The 16,656-nt window shown below is 40.7% G+C and overlaps 1 protein-coding gene across 2 annotated transcripts in view; it reads left to right on the forward strand.

The window, feature by feature from the left end:
• Window positions 1-1,578: 1,578 nt before the first annotated feature.
• The window catches only part of DNAJC13 (DnaJ heat shock protein family (Hsp40) member C13), a 57,209-nt gene continuing 42,131 nt past the window's right edge, over window positions 1,579-16,656 (forward strand). For both annotated transcript variants that reach the window (XM_083879967.1, XM_083879968.1), the window contains exons 1-6: window positions 1,579-1,769; window positions 9,578-9,658; window positions 13,945-14,020; window positions 14,509-14,658; window positions 15,006-15,047; window positions 16,130-16,330. In XM_083879967.1, the coding sequence (XP_083736093.1) occupies window positions 9,591-9,658; window positions 13,945-14,020; window positions 14,509-14,658; window positions 15,006-15,047; window positions 16,130-16,330 (537 nt within the window). In that variant the 5' untranslated portion in view covers window positions 1,579-1,769; window positions 9,578-9,590. The remainder of the gene's footprint in view (window positions 1,770-9,577; window positions 9,659-13,944; window positions 14,021-14,508; window positions 14,659-15,005; window positions 15,048-16,129; window positions 16,331-16,656) is intronic.

Below are 16,656 nucleotides of genomic sequence, written 5' to 3' on the forward strand. Positions count from 1 at the left end.
AAAATAGAAGACAACACAGTTACTGAAATACTAGCTTGAGCTGAATAAATATACTGAAATCTAATCTGTGCTGTCTGATTAAAATCCATCCATGAAAACATTGAACACTACTTTTTTACATCAATTGCATCATGCAAGTGTCATTCTTTTGTTCTTGAGTAATAAACAACTAATGAGCTGTTGCTTTACTTGATGTATTTTATCTTCCTATATTAAGAATGTAAAATAAGTACTGAGACAAAAATCAACACTCCCAAACCAAAAACCCTCTGAACCAACTAATCCACAAAACCAGAAATCACTCCAAACCTGCCCAAAAACTCTTCCATGCACTCAAAGAAACCCTTCTGAATCATATGACCTCCCTCTGAAATTAGATTCCTACAATTCCTAGTACATTAATAAAACATTAAATCTTTTTTTTTTTTTCCCTCCCTTGAAGTTCTGTAACCAAAAGCAATTTATCAGCTTCCTCAAAGTAATGTTATTTTCCCATCGGTGCTATTTTATCACAGTGCCCCAGATTCAGAGGACTAGATTTATTGGAAAAATGACTGATATTTAACTATCTTCAGCAAAATATAAGACAGATAGTTTATCATAGAATCACAGACACCCCAAGAATCACACCCCGTGTGCCCAAGAGCTCTGTCCAAAAGCCTCCTGAGCTCTGTCAGACTGGCTGCTGTGCCCAGTTCCCTGGGGAGCCTTTTCCCAGTGTCCAACCACCCTCTGGGGGAAACCTTTCTCTTTATATCCATCCTAAAACTCCCCTCTTTCGGCTTCATGCCGTTTTCTTAGAGTCCGTATGATGATGAAAAGGATATTAAAGGATATTAAAAAAAAAATAACACCAGTGGTTTTGATTTTTTTTTTCTCCAAGAGAGTTAGTTCCACTCACAGATTTTTCCTCATTTCTCTCGTCTGCAGACTTTAATGACACTGTTTTAAGGGAAAGGCCAGAGTATTCTAATGCGTATTTTAAAATACTCGAAATATTTATGCAAATCAGGCATTTTAAGGAGCTCGTAGTTTACAACATTTTTGGGAAACATTTTTGGGAAACCTTACATCTTGTGCAGAATATGGGGAAGTCGACGCGGAACTCAAAGAGTCCCGTAACAAATCTGGAGGGTGCTCAGCCAACCGCACAAACCAGTGATTCAGTCTCCGCAGCCTTAATGTGGCATTTTAACATTCGCCTTTAGAGCCACGTAAGTAATGTGCACAATTAAACAGCTCCGGGTCTTTAACTGTCCGAGGCGCCCTTCAGGGCCCGGGGCCGCTGGGGCGGGCGGGCCCGCACCGGTCACGGGCGCTCTGGGGGGACGCGCGGGCGGCGCCGCGGGGACTCGGCTCCCCTGCCGGCCTGCGGGGCGGCGCCTGCGCACCGAGCCATGCCGGCTCCCCGCAGAACAAGGCAGGGCAGGGCAGGGCAAGGGGCGAGGGTAGGGACGAAGGAAGGAAGGAAGGCAGGAGGGCGGCGGGAAGGGGGAGGCAGCGCGGAGCACATCAGGTGATCCGGTCCCGTGACGGCCCCGGGCCGCAGGGCGGCTGCGCCGAGGGGGCGGTCTCGCTGCCCGAGCTAAGATGGCGGCCTCCAGAGCCAGGCTCTGAGGCAGCGGGAGCGCTGTAGCGGCTGCCGCCCGCCCTGCCGGCTGCGGGGAGGGTGAGGGGGGAGAGCTCCGCTCGGTGCCCCTTCGCCCTTATCGCCGGGAAAGCCTATTGCTGGTGGGGGCAGGTCCGGGCAGCGCGGGCTCCCCGGCCAGGTAAATCCCAGTGGCGGGGGAGGCGAGGGGGTGGCGGGAGCCCCCGCCTCCTGCTGCGGTCCCGGGCGCCGCTCGGGCCGGGGGGCGGGCGGGGGGCGCGGCCGGGCCGGGGCCGTGCGGGGAGCGGGGCCGGGGCCGGGGCAGCGCTGGCTCTGCCCCCGGGGCTGATGCTGCCCGGCACAGCCCCGCTCCTGCCCCAGCCCTGAGGGCCTGGGCTGGGGGCGGGCGCCCCTCGTCCCCAGCGCGGTGACAGGTGTCACCAGCCGCCCTTCGCCCTTCGCTTCCTGTATCCGGGCAGAGCTGGGGGCCGGGGTTGTGCTCCAGCCTCAGCTCCGCCCGCCGTGCCCCGCACCTGATGCCGCTTCTGTAGCCTCCGGGCAGAATTTGTCCTCTTTCTTGGAAGAGTATTGACGTGTCCATTAAGAAAAGACACGTTATTTTCCTCTTTCTGCCCTCAGATCAAAATATACCCGTCAGGAGGTGCTTTGGGAAATAATTTATGAAGGGTGGGAGAGATGTGGCAGAGATACGCTCTCACAGAGATGAGATTTTATTTCTTTTTTGAGTGCTAACAGTATGCCTGAAGAGCATGAGCAGAACTAGATGCATCTTTCAGAAAATCTGTCCTTAATGCTCTTATTTTTCAAAGAGCATTTGAATTTCTTCCAGGCATGCTTTTAGCTTGCTTTTTGTTTTCTGAAATTCAAAACAAGCAGTCATATTGGATGGCTTTCTGTCTGCGGTCAGCTGCCAGCAGTCCTTGGGATAGATTTTCCTGTCGAGTGGTGTGAAGCTTGTACCCCCATAGCTGTGCCTCTACTGGGGGCTGAGTTATGGGCCATAAAAATGTTGTCTTAGCACTTCATTTTGGGTGGGAGAGGTCTTTTCTCTCTTTTTGGCTTGGTGCTCTCAAGCTGAGGGAGTGTTTGAGCATTCTGCTTGGGGGAAAACATAGGCCTAGAAGTTTATTCAGAGACTTCCTGTTAATGCACTTAATCTCTGCTCTGTGGCTGCTTTTGAAGCTAATGTAATCTGAAATGTGTTTTCCCTTCTTCTCCTGTGCTGTTTCACAAATGAGACCTGTGATTGTTGCAGTAGTTGATATTGAGTAGATAACTGCTTTGTTTTATGTTATTTAGTGCTGCTTAGATTGGAATTTAAGTTCTCTGTAGCTGAAGTCTCTATTTTTGTTGATTATTAGATTTGTCTGGATAGGCTACTTGCATGTAGTGAGATATGTAGAAAAGGAGGAGGCTGTTGGATCAACCTTTTAGGATTTAGTTAGGAAGATGCTCTACAAACAGTCTGATGAATAAAATCAAAATAACAGGACCATTATTACAGATGTGGAAATTAATGCTTGGCTCTAGCCTGCTTCAATTCATAGAGATGCAACTTGGTCTAATTCCTGCCTTCAATAGGCAGCCAGAACACTTAACTAGAAGTTACTGGCTCCTTTCTATTATTACTGACAGTTTTTTTTCCACTTGCAGGAAATATCTGAGTGTTTGGAGACAAAGTTGCATTTCTGTCCCTGTGTGTTATAGACTTTCCAGGAACTTCAACCTTGTATTTTAGCTTTGCTGGAACACATTTTTTAAAAGATTTGTTTTGTATGTATTGCTTGCTCCTCTGGGTGTCATGTGGCATTTTTCATAGTTTCCAAACACATATTTGTCCTGAGGGACTGAATCACTGTATTTCCAGCTTTTTAGTGATATACTGAGGCTTGGTCTTTAAAGCCAGATCTGTTTTTCATACTGAGGAGGTGACTTTGCTTTTGACTTGTTTGAAGCTCACTAAGTGGAACTTACTGACTTAATAATTCTTCTGCTGGCATTCAACCATATCTTGTTAACCTTCAACTGCTTAGCTTCCTGATTTGCTTCCAAAAAACTATTCTCGTGTCAAAAAAAAATTAACAACTCTCTTGCCTCACTAATAAAACAGAACATTATTCTGAAGAAATATGACAAGATTGCTAAACTGTGACTGAAAAGAACACCATTTTTTTTTCTTGTTCCTTCCCTTAGTGAGTATATACTTTTGTTCTGATTTTCGCCTGTCTAGCTGGTGAATCAGATTAGTTCACTGGTAAAGCAGAATGCTAATATAAATTTAAAAGAAAACCAGAACCTTTCACACTTTTTCTTATCTCCAGCACTGGTCCTCAGTGAGGGAGTGGGTCACCTGGAGGATGGACTCCAATGTCATCGTTTATGGTAGTGGTGAGGCTGAAATTTTCAGCCTGTTTCTGTCCTGAGTCACTGAAGGTGGGATTGCTGTTATCACTGAGGCAGCTGGCATGTAGCTTCTTTTAAGGATCTGGTGGATCTTATCTCCTTCCCCTCTTACAAAAAAGACTGGAAGTTCCTACACTACAGATGAAATCTTTTTCCACAGCTAATTAGACTGTAGTGCTTTAAGAGAAGAGCACTGTTCAAGGAAGAGGAAAAATTAATTCTTGTTAGAAAGAACCTGTCTGAAGGTAAAACTCTGCCAGTTAGTGAGCACAGCAATGAAAGAGGAGGTTGAAACATAGACAGCTAAAACATTCCAGTTCAGGAAAACTCACTCATTTAAATAATGTCTTTAAAGATACAGAAATGTAGATGACTGGAAATCAGGCTCCAGACCTTTAAGCTAGCAGACAGGTATGTAGAACAACAGAATAACAGAACCTTAGGGGTTTTTTTTAGTACTTCGCTCTTATTTCTTTCCAGTTGATCCCTGTTTTTCTGCTGAGTATGTCTTCTCTCTCTCAGAAAAGTTGTACTTGAGCTTGCTATGAGTATCTGTCCCTGTGTAGTAAAGACTTTCCAGAAACTCTAACTTGTATTCAGCCATGCTGAAATAAATCTTTAAAACAAAATCACAGTTTCTTATCTGCATTTCTCTTCCTCTTTTGCCCAAGAAGTCTCAGGTTCTTATCAGCATTTCTTTTACTCCTCCCTGCAGTAGAACAGAAATATAAACCCGTGTAGGGCTTGGAATCCTACCTTGTTAAACCTTCATTTAAGAAACATACTGAGATTTTGTAATAATACAGAGATAATATAATCAGGAAAAAACTCAATCTGAATTCTGCACTAAACTTTGAACCCATGTCCAAACTTGTGACTTTATTTAATAAATTGAAGGAAATTTATGTGTAATTACAGCTGTGCCTATTGCTTTGATGTCTGCAAGGTCACTGCTTTTCTTCTGACTCCACAAGTGCTGGTTTGAGACTGACTTGTCTCAGTTTCCTGAAATAGATTGTTTTCCCAGATGGTAGTTTTGTCTAAAGAATGTGAAATCCTGGAAGAGTGGAAAGTACAAGCAAGTTGAATATGGCTTTTGTAATATACCTACTTGTCTAAAAGGTCCCTTTCAACTCAGACTATTCCATGATTCTCTGTAGCTTAAACTGTGATGCAGGGGGAGTCCTGGAAGCAGTTAGTTTAAAGAATTGCTATTTCTGGTACATGAGGCAAACAAAAATGTGGTTTCAGCTCTTCCCCAAAGCTGTTTCACTGCTATTTACAGTACTACAGGAACCAAATAGGAAAGTATTGTTGAACTTCAGTCCTGTGACAAAGTTGATTAAAATATCCAGGGGATATTTTGGAGAGTGCTTTAGTTAGAGTCCCAAAAGAAGTTGCAAGTTGTAGACAATACTTTACATGCAGAGTCCTTGGATTATTACAGTCTGCATTCAGTATGCCCACTCTCAGCCAAGCAAATCATGTTTACAGACTGCTACTTTCAAACTAGTTTCTGCCTCTGCTCCAGTGGAAATAGAGCAACTGAGTGTTTCTCTAGTATCAAACCTTTGAAAACCATGAGTATGGGATATGCAATAGCTGTGCTGCAAAGTAGTCAAAATAACCTTTGAAGTTGTGACTTTTCTACCCCTTGGTACCCCAGAACACTAAGATGATTGTTCAAGTTAGTGCTTTATTGTCATGGATGCTCTTTTGAGTGAGATGACAAATTTCATTCGATTTCTGTGTTGTAAGTCAACCTTTTATAGGTCTATTGAATGTGGGAAGAGGAGGTAAAGGTAACAAGAATGTTGTCTTATTTTAGGGAATTAATATGTAACTAAACAGGCCATTATAGCTTACACTGGCAATATGGCTAAACATTGGCTTGATTAACGGTAAAGCCTGATGTGTTCTGCAAAGTCAGTGGTTGTACTGTCTTAGGTACTAAAATTACAGTATATCACACTGTAGATAGTACAACAGAGATGCCACAATGGTTCTGCTGGAATGAGCGAAGGAAGAGAACTTCTTGATTTCTTCTGAAATATCTTTGTCTTTGGTATGAAGTATTTTTTTCATCTTGTTCTTACTGTGGAATCAAAGACAACTGGACAATAATTGCTGTGCTTTACAGCAGCTCAGAACACTAGGCTATTGTTAGCCTTTTCTCTCTGTTAAACTGCTGGAAAATGTGTACAAGAATTAATTGTTACTAGACTTGGGCATATATTGCCCCTGTGGTAGTCTCCTCAGTTGCAGGGGTGGTTGTAATCACTGTCCAGAAGAACAGTGAGTAAAGCATCAAGGCTAAATGATTTTAGTCGTTTTCATCTAAACAAAACAAAACAACCAAACAACAACAACAACAACAACAACAAAAAAAATCTGGTGAATCTAGTGTCACTTGCACTTCAGGTACAATACTTTGTGCATCAGTATCCTGATTCTAGTTAAGATGCTGGTGTTAAAATTACTGGAAGCTGCTGGTAGCTCATAAATGAATGTTTCTTAATTCTGTATTATTAGGAGTAGATACTTGCAACACTGAGAACATCTTGCTTTAAATACTCTAGAGCAAGTGGTGTTCAGGTCTGGGAGACCTAATAGAGCTGGTCAGAGGAGTCTGGTATTGGTGAAACTGGAATTACAGATAAATAGATCTTTTAATCCTGTACTTAGTGGAGCTAGTCTTGTAACAAGCCTCTTATTTTATTTTTACTAATACTTTAGTCAATGTCAAGAAAATGGCTTTAAAAGAGAGGCATGAAGATGGAGTATATGGCATGTTGTTCCGAAAGGTAACTTTAAGACAAAATTACCAGATCTGAAGTGTGCTACTGTACAGTAAGATCTGTGTAGTTTGGATAGAGTGTACTGTTTTGATTCTTATCCATGGTAGTAATTATAATAGGTTCTTAAACCAAGCAAAATTAAGAACTTCAGGAGTAATTATAGAATCTTTTGGGTTGGAAAGGACCTTAAAGATTGTCCACTTCCAACCTTTCTGCTGTGGGGAGGGACACTTTTCACTTGACCAAGTTGCTCAAAGCCCCATCCAGCCTGGCCTTGAGCACTTCCAGGGCTGGTGTGATGGGGTGTCCAGAACTTCTCTGGGCAACCTGTTCCAGTGCCTCAGCATCCTCACAATAAAGACTTTGATCCTAGCACCTAACCTAACCCTCCTCTCTTTCAGTTTAAAGCTGTCCCTCTGCCCTGTCACTACATGCCCATAGCCCCTCTCTGGCTTTCTTGTAGGCCCCATTAGATACTGGAAGGCTGTTCTAAGTTCTCCTGGAGCTGCGTTTTCTTCAGGCTGCACAACCCCAAGTCTCAGCCTGTCTCTAGAGGAGAGGTGCTCCAGCTCCCTCCATGGCCATCTTTGTGGCTGTCCTCTAGACTCCCTCCCAGAGGTTTGGACCAGATCTTTCTTATGCTGGGAGCCCCAGAGCTGGACACAGAACTGCAGGTTGGGTCTCACCAGAGCGGAGCAGAGCAGAAGAATTGCCTCCCTTGGCCTGCTGGCCAGTTTTCATTAGATGCAGTTCAGAATGTGGTTCTGGGCTGTGGGCACACATTGCTGGGTTCTGTCAAATTTCTCATCGACCAACACCCCCAAATCCTCCTCAGGATGACTTTCAAGCCATTCTTTACCAAGCTTGTATTTGTGCTTGGGATGGCACAGCCCAGGTTCAGGGTCTTGCATGTGGCCTTGTTGAACTTTGTGAGGTTGGCGTGGACCCACCTCTTGTACCTGTCAGAGTCCCTTTAGATGTCACCCCTTCCCTCCTGCCTGTTGATTGCACCACACTGCTTGGTGTCATCAACAAACTTACAGAGAGTCCACTGTCCATATCCCTGACAAAGGTGTTAACACAGTGCCAGTCTCAATTTTGACCCCTGAGGAATGCCACTTGCCACTATCTCCACTTTAACATTGAGCCAATGACTGCAACTCCTTGAGGGAAACCCTCCAGACAATTCCCTATCCACTGAGTGGTCCACCTGTCAAATCTGTGTTACTTCAGTTTAGGGGCAAGGATGTCAGGCAGGACGGTGTCAAATGCCCAGGTCCAGGTAGATGATGTCAGCAGTCAGTAGCAAAAATGCTGTTGAATATCCTGCCCCTTGTAAGACTTTATTTCCAAGAACTGGCTTTAGAGAATTTAACTTGCCACAAGTCATTGGAGTATTAACTCTGAAAATTTGACTCAAAGACTGAGTCATTGAAACATGTAAATACTGCTCTTTTCTCTTCCTAGAGGCAATACCTCAAGTTTCTTTCAGTAGGTAGTGATGATTGTGCTGGTTCTTCACCTGAGGGAAGGAATTCTAGAGTTCATTTTGAGCAGGTTATCCATTCTTCATGCTTATGACTCCATAACTGCTACAGCCTTTGCTCAGAAAGAAAATAACCTGAAGTCATAGAGGGTAGAAATTAGTGATGAGCTAATGTTACAGGTCATCCATCTCAAAATAAGAAATCTTCCTTTGCCAAGTCAAGCGGAGTTAGCTGAATGTAGAGGATAATGGGTTGTTATCTAACTTTCACTGGGGTACTGACTGGGGTTGGGTTGCTTGAGAGTTGCTTCAGGCAAGCTGTGTTCTTGCAGAACAGTGTTAGTGTGTGATGTTTTGGGGATGCCACCATGTTATTGGTGTGAACCTGAGAGTAGTAACCAGTCTTCAATCAGTAATAGGGAAAACCTGATTTAACTCACTTGAAAATAGAGCTAATGCTGTAGTAGTAAATGGAGAGTAAAAACTTCACTCTTGTACTTAATCAGGGAATGCCTTAAGTTCCTTGTATATCCAATCACAGCATAGTGAAATAAAATATAATTTCCTAACTACTCCACATGCATTTGTTTCAGGTGTTGAAAATAGTAACGTTTAGAAGCATTCCTTAGAACTTAGCAGCTCCTAAAGCAACGATCCACTCAAGCAAGTTTTGCTAAATTCCTCTGTGTTTAAGGAATAGATATTCCTGTGTGAAAAAAGGATGTTAGTGGTGAGGTTGCTTAAACTTTTACAGCACAGAAATGGTACTTAGTCAGCTCTTTAATCACAATGCTTAGCTAGTAGGTAAGTTTCTCAACCTCAAATTCTGTTTCAGACTGGAAAACAAACTGTTCTAAGTATCCAGCTATCTCCTTACTGTTTATTTCAGAATTGCAGTAGGACTTTGCTTTAGGTGGAGTTACAGGTTACAGGAGCTACTTAAATAATTTTATGTCATACAGTTTTTGGGAGTAAAGCATTTTGGACGTGACACAAAATATACTTGAATTTGAATGTGGAAAGTTGCTGTGAAAGTAGAGCAGTTGTAATATGGCACACGGGGCATAACCTACTGGAACCTGGTACTGTTAAGGAGTAGCTAGTGTCACAAATGCAGTGAAGAAACTAATAATTCTTGTGCAACTTGGTTAATGTATTGTTTGATAAACATAAATTTAAAAACAAAGTCTTTTTGTCTTGGAGCATATTGATGCTTTATTAGTGAACTTTAGTTTTAAATAAGAATCCTGAGTGCTAACAGGATGTCTCCTTTGTTTTCAGGTCTTGGCACAGAATGAATATAATTAGAGAAAACAGAGATCTTGCTTGTTTCTACACAACAAAACATTCATGGAGGGGAAAGTAAGTAGTTTGAAGTCTGTTAATTTTGGTTTTTTGTTTCTAAGGTTTTGTGTGACAGTTTTCCTCTCTGTTATTGGATTTAACTGCATAGTTTTAACTTCGTCCAGCTGATGAATGAAATTGAACTAAAGGCTCCTGCTGCTCAGTGTCTGAACTAAATGTATCTTAACTAGAATGAGTTTGGATTTTAAGCATTGTGATTTAGCCTTCCTTGCTTATGTTCCCACACTGCAGTGTAGCTCTGAAGTGACCTCATCAGCCTTCTGAGTCTCTTGAAGTTACTATATAAAACACTAAATTTAAAGTGAAAATGTTTCTTCTCAGAACAAGTTTACAGAGGAGTAATGTTTTATATGTGTATGTTTTGTATGTGTCCACACATACACTTAAGAAGTTGTGTAACAGATTATCTGTTAAATTACTAATTGAGATAATTTGAAGAATTATGCTAATAATATAAGAAATAAACCTGATGCTAATGGGGGTCTTGGATCTAAAAATGAATTTTTGGTGATGCTTCTGCCTGTAAAAGCTTGGGAGTGTCTAATAAAATTATCCACTAAGTTATCATAACCGGTATCTGTCGTGCTGTGTCTGAAGTCAGCTGTTATAGGAATTTATTTGGTATGTTTACCCACTGTTCCTTTTCACATGGATAGTGTCTATGTAGAATGGGGGTTTTCCTTGCTACCTAAACATCAACATAACAAAGAGGGTGGGTTATCTGCACCTTGGGAACATGAGAAGTGCTTGATTCTAATGGTTTTATGAAGAGGTATTGTCCCAATTTGTTGTTTGACCAGTAAATTGAAACTGGTTGATTTTCTTTGTCTGTCTGATGCATTCATCCTATCAAACACTGGGAATACTGAAAGGAAAGGAGAATGGGTTTGCAAGGAGCAGCAGTGACAGATCTTTCACAGTTGTGCTTTGACAAACCGTGAGGTTGCTTCAATGTCTAATCAAAAAGCTCCCTGCAATTTTGTCTGCAAAAATTAAAACTCTGGGTAGTTCAGAGCCCAGACTAGACTGAGCAGCTTTCTGAGTGCAAAATCTTTCCTCTACCAAGTCAGAGTTTCAATTGACTTGAAAGAAATTGTTTAATATTTATTTTTAAATTATTTATTATTAATTATCTCTGTAGAATTGTATCCAGTACTTGTGTTAATTGAGTCTTACCTGAGTTATGATCCATGCATTTGGAATCAAGTGGACATGGATGAAAAAACAACTTCCCTTAGTAAAAGTGAGATACTATATTGCAGGAGAATATTAGAACAGTTTGTCCCTCCCTCTTTCTGTTCCCCAGCAGAAAATGTCTGGTCTCTTCCTCAGAATTTTCTGTGGCATATGTGCAAGTTTCGTATGCGTGTGATTTGAGCCAGTTGGTGAAAATCAAATACGTAAACCTCAGATTTCCTCTTTTGTCCATCTCCTCTCATTAAAGAGCCTGAGGCAAGCTCTTGAAATTATGATCTTGAACCTTAATGGTAACATTCTGCTACACTTAGGGAAGTCTTCTAGAACTTCAGGCTAAGTCTAAAGTCTAGAACAGATTTAGTTTAAAAATTCAGTGGTGTTAGTTCTTTTATAATGAGGAAAGAAGTATTCAGTAAGTAATTGCCTCTTGTTTGTGGCAGCAGAAGCTTTTAGTAATTTTCTATTTGAATTCTTTAGTCCTATGAACTCAGTTCATAGTTATACGTTCTCTTTACAAGCCATGTATAACATTAAAAAACACAGTAACTTAATGCGTGGTGCTAAATGAACCTGAATAATTTTGACTTCTTAAAGAATTTATCCCTTTGAATATGGGCTCTGTGTGTCCACAAAGTATTTTCCAGTAGTGCAAATGATGATGCTCCAGTGTTAATCTGCAGATCTCTAAAAGTAATAAAGATAGGGTTTTTGTTAGGTGTGGTGGTATAAAATTTATCTGCCAGGTTCATTCTGATTAGAAAGATCTCTCCAGTGCTTTGAAATAACTAGTGGACAGGCAAAGCCTTTTTACAGGGAAGAGGATGTTTGCTTCAGCTCTTCTCAAAGCAGCCTGGGATTAGACAGTACTGCCGAGTAGTTTGAGAGATAATTAATAGTAAGCTCTTCAAATCCTGGAGGTGTGAATACCTTTCTTACATATTCATAGGTGAAGTTCTGAACAAGAGCAGGCTGCCTGTAAGAGCTGACTGCTGAATCTCCTCTGTTCATGAAACAAGACTTGGGTCTCCTGAATTTACCTAGCGAGAGGAAAGAAGGGAAATGGCAACTCAGCAAACCTGCTGTTCTGTCCTGTGTTCGTCATCCTGTCACATTAAGAATGCTGGATGATAGATGCTTCCTAGATCTTGAAATGCAGGCTTGAGCATAAGGGGAGAAAAGGAAGGGGCTATGATGTTTGGAAGCTGGTCTTCAGTTATGCGTAATGGTTGCAAATGCTTACTCTGCCACAAAGCACTGTGCAGCTCATAGTAGGCTAAGTAAGTAAACAAAACCTTGAGCAAGTAATAAAGAGCTTTATTGCTCGTGATATGCTGTTCTAAAGAACTCAAATGAACCTTATTTATAAGTTGTATAAAAGACAGAATACCTACCTAAATTGTACAACAAAGGGAGAGGGAACAGTTGGTTTCCTCTTATGGGTGAAGAACTGGAGCGTTCTTTGACAGGGTGAATACAGGAGAATTATTAGGAGCTAGAGTAGCTTCAAACATTCTGCTTTATTACTTCATTACTTCCTTGACTGCACCTTAAATAAGGAAATTTCAACTATATGGAAAAACAAATAGGTTTTGCAAATACGTTAAACATCCTTAAGGTGGCAGATCAGTTTGATATGTTCCTATGCTTTGAAGAAAATAAGCACTTATTTTAGTTCTTAAGTAAACTCTGAGCCAGTAAAGGCTTCAGCTCACACTGGTTTATTTGAATAATAATGGAAAATGAAGAATATTAAGTTTGTGAGGTTGCCTGACTGTCATATAGATGCTCTTGACCTTTCTGTTCTGAGGGATATGTGGGAGCTGCTCTGAATATATTTGAAGCCCATGCAAAGTTTGACTTTGTACAGAAATGATGGCTTGTGCTGCAGACCTGGTAAGTGAGAGAGGAGAAAGAACTGCAACACAAGAATGCAGAGAATGATGGAAGAAGCTGGTTCTTGATGCAGTCTAACGTGGCACAGATTCAGATTAATTAAGCACCTGGTTGATGATACCTGTTCCAAGCAAGCCCACAGTTTACCCAGAACTGAAACTTAAATTCCTACAGTGAATCAGTTTTACTGTGGACAGCTAGTCAAAGTGTTTTTATTTGGCTCAAGTTCAAGAAAGGCATTCATGTTCACATGCTGTTGCTTTATTCAGAGAATACTTACTAGCACTGGCTCTCGTTCAGGTTTGGCTTTACTTTTTGGGCCAGCTGGCTTCCAGACGGAAGCACCCTAGAACACTGTTTGTGCAAATAATAAGATATTGTTAATAATCTGCTGTTTCAAACTCTTCTTAGTTATGTTTCAAAACCTTCAGATTCAGAAATATGTGAAGAGTCTTTATTTGTCCAGGGTATATTTTGAAGATTATCTAGTAAATGAAGCCACAGTAAGGCTTTGATTTTGCACTTGATGCATCTAAATTTCATAGCTTTAGCTCACTGCTGATTGTCTGATACATCTGAAGCACAAGCAGCTACCTTGCTATTATTTAAGCCTTGTGACAGTTAAATATCTGTAATATCAATGTATACTGACTGTAGCTTTGCTGATCTGAGTCTTTCTAGAGTTTGGTAGCTTTGGTTTCCCTCAGGATGAAGAAAATTATGCTTGGCCATAGTAGTACTTTGACTTGGTACAGTATTGTGACCAGTTGTGTAAATTGGGTTTTGTGTTAAAAGTGTTGGCTGAGACAGCTTCAAGACAGATGCTTTAGACTATTGCAGGAATGGTTGGGGTTTTTTTTTCCCTACCTGTGTAGCCTTCTTCAAATTTATTCTGGTGTGGTAGTACCTTTCAGTGCGAGTTCCAAGAGTCTTTGATCCTGACTTAGCTACTAATTTAGGAAAAGGTTTGCATAAGTAAATCTATTTAGTATTTAACCTGTATGTCCCCTTTATGGATATATAGAACAGAAGAGCTTAACACATTATAAGGGTAAACTTCAAGTTTACCCCGAAGAAAATTCCGTATCTATTTCCTAACAAAAACTTGTATATATCATCTTAACCTGATTTTTGCATTTCAGCATGGGTTTTCCTGTGACTTCTGGAGAGCTTAACACTCTTTTGTATTCTAGATATAAGCGAGTGTTTTCAGTTGGAACCCATGCCATCACCACATACAACCCCAACACGCTGGAAGTTACGAATCAGGTAACTGTCGTTTTTGAAGTTGATTTTTGCCTTATGTTCATTATCCAGAGTGAATAGGTGCATTCAGGCTTAAGAAACCATCTAGTCTGACAAGATCTCAGAAAGTCCGGAAGGTGTGGCAGCTGTGTACAAAGGTACACATAACAGAAGGTCTGTGTTGCTTTCACTACCTCTACAGATAACCACTAGGGTTTTATACTTTTAGGCAATTTCTCTTTATTGGCCAACAAGTTGTAGTTTGCCTTTGGCTATGCTGTTCTGACAGAACTGGGATAAGTTTGATCACTGCTAAGCTATGTCCCTGAGGGGAGTCAGGACACTTAGTTAATTTGTGCCATATCAAATAGGAAGCTCAAGCCTGTGCTGTCACAGAGCATGCTAGCTGTCACCTTGTTACAGGATTGCTATTGGTGCTAAGGGGTTTTGAGCAGGGAAGATGTAGCTTTAAAATTACTAACACTATTACCTAATTATTTTCAATTGTCTAGTGGCCTTATGGAGATATCTGTAGTATTTCTCCTGTTGGAAAAGGACAAGGAACAGAATTTAATCTCACTTTTCGCAAAGGGAGTGGAAAAAAATCTGAGACACTTAAGTTTTCCACAGAGCACAGAACAGAACTCCTTACAGAGGCACTGGTAAGATTTCTATTTTTATTTTCTTCAAACAAAAAAGTGCTTGGTTACCATTACCATTCGTGGTAGCTTATTAGACTTTCTTTTTCTGCATAAAAAGTAGGAAAGCAAGTTTTTTGAGCTGTTATGTTAATGATCTTGATCTAGTGTCACTTGGAGCAAGTACTGCATGATCTGTGAAGAACAAGTAAAGATACAAATATTGAATATATTAAACTGCAGTGGAAGGGTAAGCCTTCTGAGGAGGCTTAGTATGAATCCCATAAAACAGAGTCAGCTTAAATGTAGACTTTCTGGATAGATAGGTTGCCATGTTTGCATTCATTCACTGTTAACTTTTTTAAAAACAGAGATTCAGGACAGACTTCTCAGAAGGAAAAATCACAGGACGGGTGAGTGTCTGGCTTATCTGCATCATGTGTGGTTTAAGGAAATGATCTAAAGACTCAAACTTCTACTTCGTTCATGTATTTTATGCTCGTGCTATATGCACTACCTAAAATAGCTTCTGTGAATTTGGATCTGAAGTTTTTGGGAAGAGAAAATGGAGTTGATTCAAAAGCAGTGGGAACCTCTTTACCACTAGAATATTTGAGCTCTCTTTGATTGGTTTGAGCCTTATATGTGTACGTGGACTGTGAATGTTACTGTTGAAATACAGAGCTGTGCTATGTGGAGTTCTTATCTGGCGAGGAGAAAAACATTGATTCATTAGTCAATGTTTGCTTTACTTTCTAATTAATTATTTTCTGCATAACATTTTAAACATTTGATGCTTCCTAGAAGGATCTCTCTAGGTCAGATTACAGACAAGATTGGCATTTACTGAATTGTGGTAATACAATAATAAGCAATGCAGTCTACAGAGCTGGACTCTGTATTTGTCTTTTGGTCATAGAAGATAGCACCTCAAGTGCTTAAAGTTACTTTAAGTAATTTAAAGTATTGCATAGAATGAATCTTCAGTCATGAGTGTAGTAAGAATGCTGGAATATGGGGACCCCCTTTTGTCTTATCACAGTTTAGAACAGACCTCTCACTATTGCTGGCTTAAGTAAGTTTGTATTTGTAATGGAATGTGACTGCCGGAGATGAAAAATTTTCACTGCAGTGACAAACTTACCTTGACTTTAATTAGCTGCATAACAGCACTTGGTGTAAATGCTATTTCCTCATCTAACCACAGTGTTCAGAAATCTGTAAATAGACCACCTTCTGCAATGAGAACTTAATTCCTTTGGGAGTGTCTCTTTCGGGATTCTGTTCTTGCTTTAACATGCATTGTTTAAGCTGTGACCTCCTTGTCAACTGACAGCTACAGCTGCTTTCCTTTGCTTCATAGTGTTCTTAATATAGATAGGAGCATTAAGGGAAATTATTTTTTTTTTTTTTTTTTACTTATTAGCTAAGTAGAGAACTACTGCTGTGTAGTAAAGGAGTGTGCATAGATGTCTAAAAGTAGCTCTCCCTGCAGAGGTATAACTGCTATAAACATCACTGGAGTGATACAAGGAAACCTGTGATTCTGGAAGTGACTCCTGGAGGTATTGACCAAATTGATCCTGCAACAAATAAGGTCCTGTGCTCCTATGACTACAGAAATATTGAAGGTTTTGTTGATATTACTGGCTATCAGGGAGGCTTCTGTATCCTCTATGGAGGATTTAGTAGATTGGTGAGTACTAAATCAAAATATTTTGGTATAATTCTTAGGATGTTCATTGCTGCATGTTTAATAATGAAGCTTCAACATACTTGTATGCTCCAAATATGTGCATCTTTGGGACTCAGCTGTGGAGCATCAAGCCTGAGGGACAGATCATAAAAGGAAAGGAAATTAGTTAAAACATTTGAGAGTTATGTATGGGTTTGGTTACGATTTTTAGTATGGGGCGGGGGGTTGTGTGTGTGTATTGCATGTTTAAGTACTAGAAAGGATAAAATACCTAGTTTTTTCAGGTAGTGAATATGAATGCAATGTGGATGTGGAATTTCCTGTCA

The sequence above is a fragment of the Zosterops lateralis genome, assembly GCF_965231275.1.
Source record: "Zosterops lateralis genome assembly, chromosome: 1".
NCBI lineage: Eukaryota > Metazoa > Chordata > Aves > Passeriformes > Zosteropidae > Zosterops > Zosterops lateralis.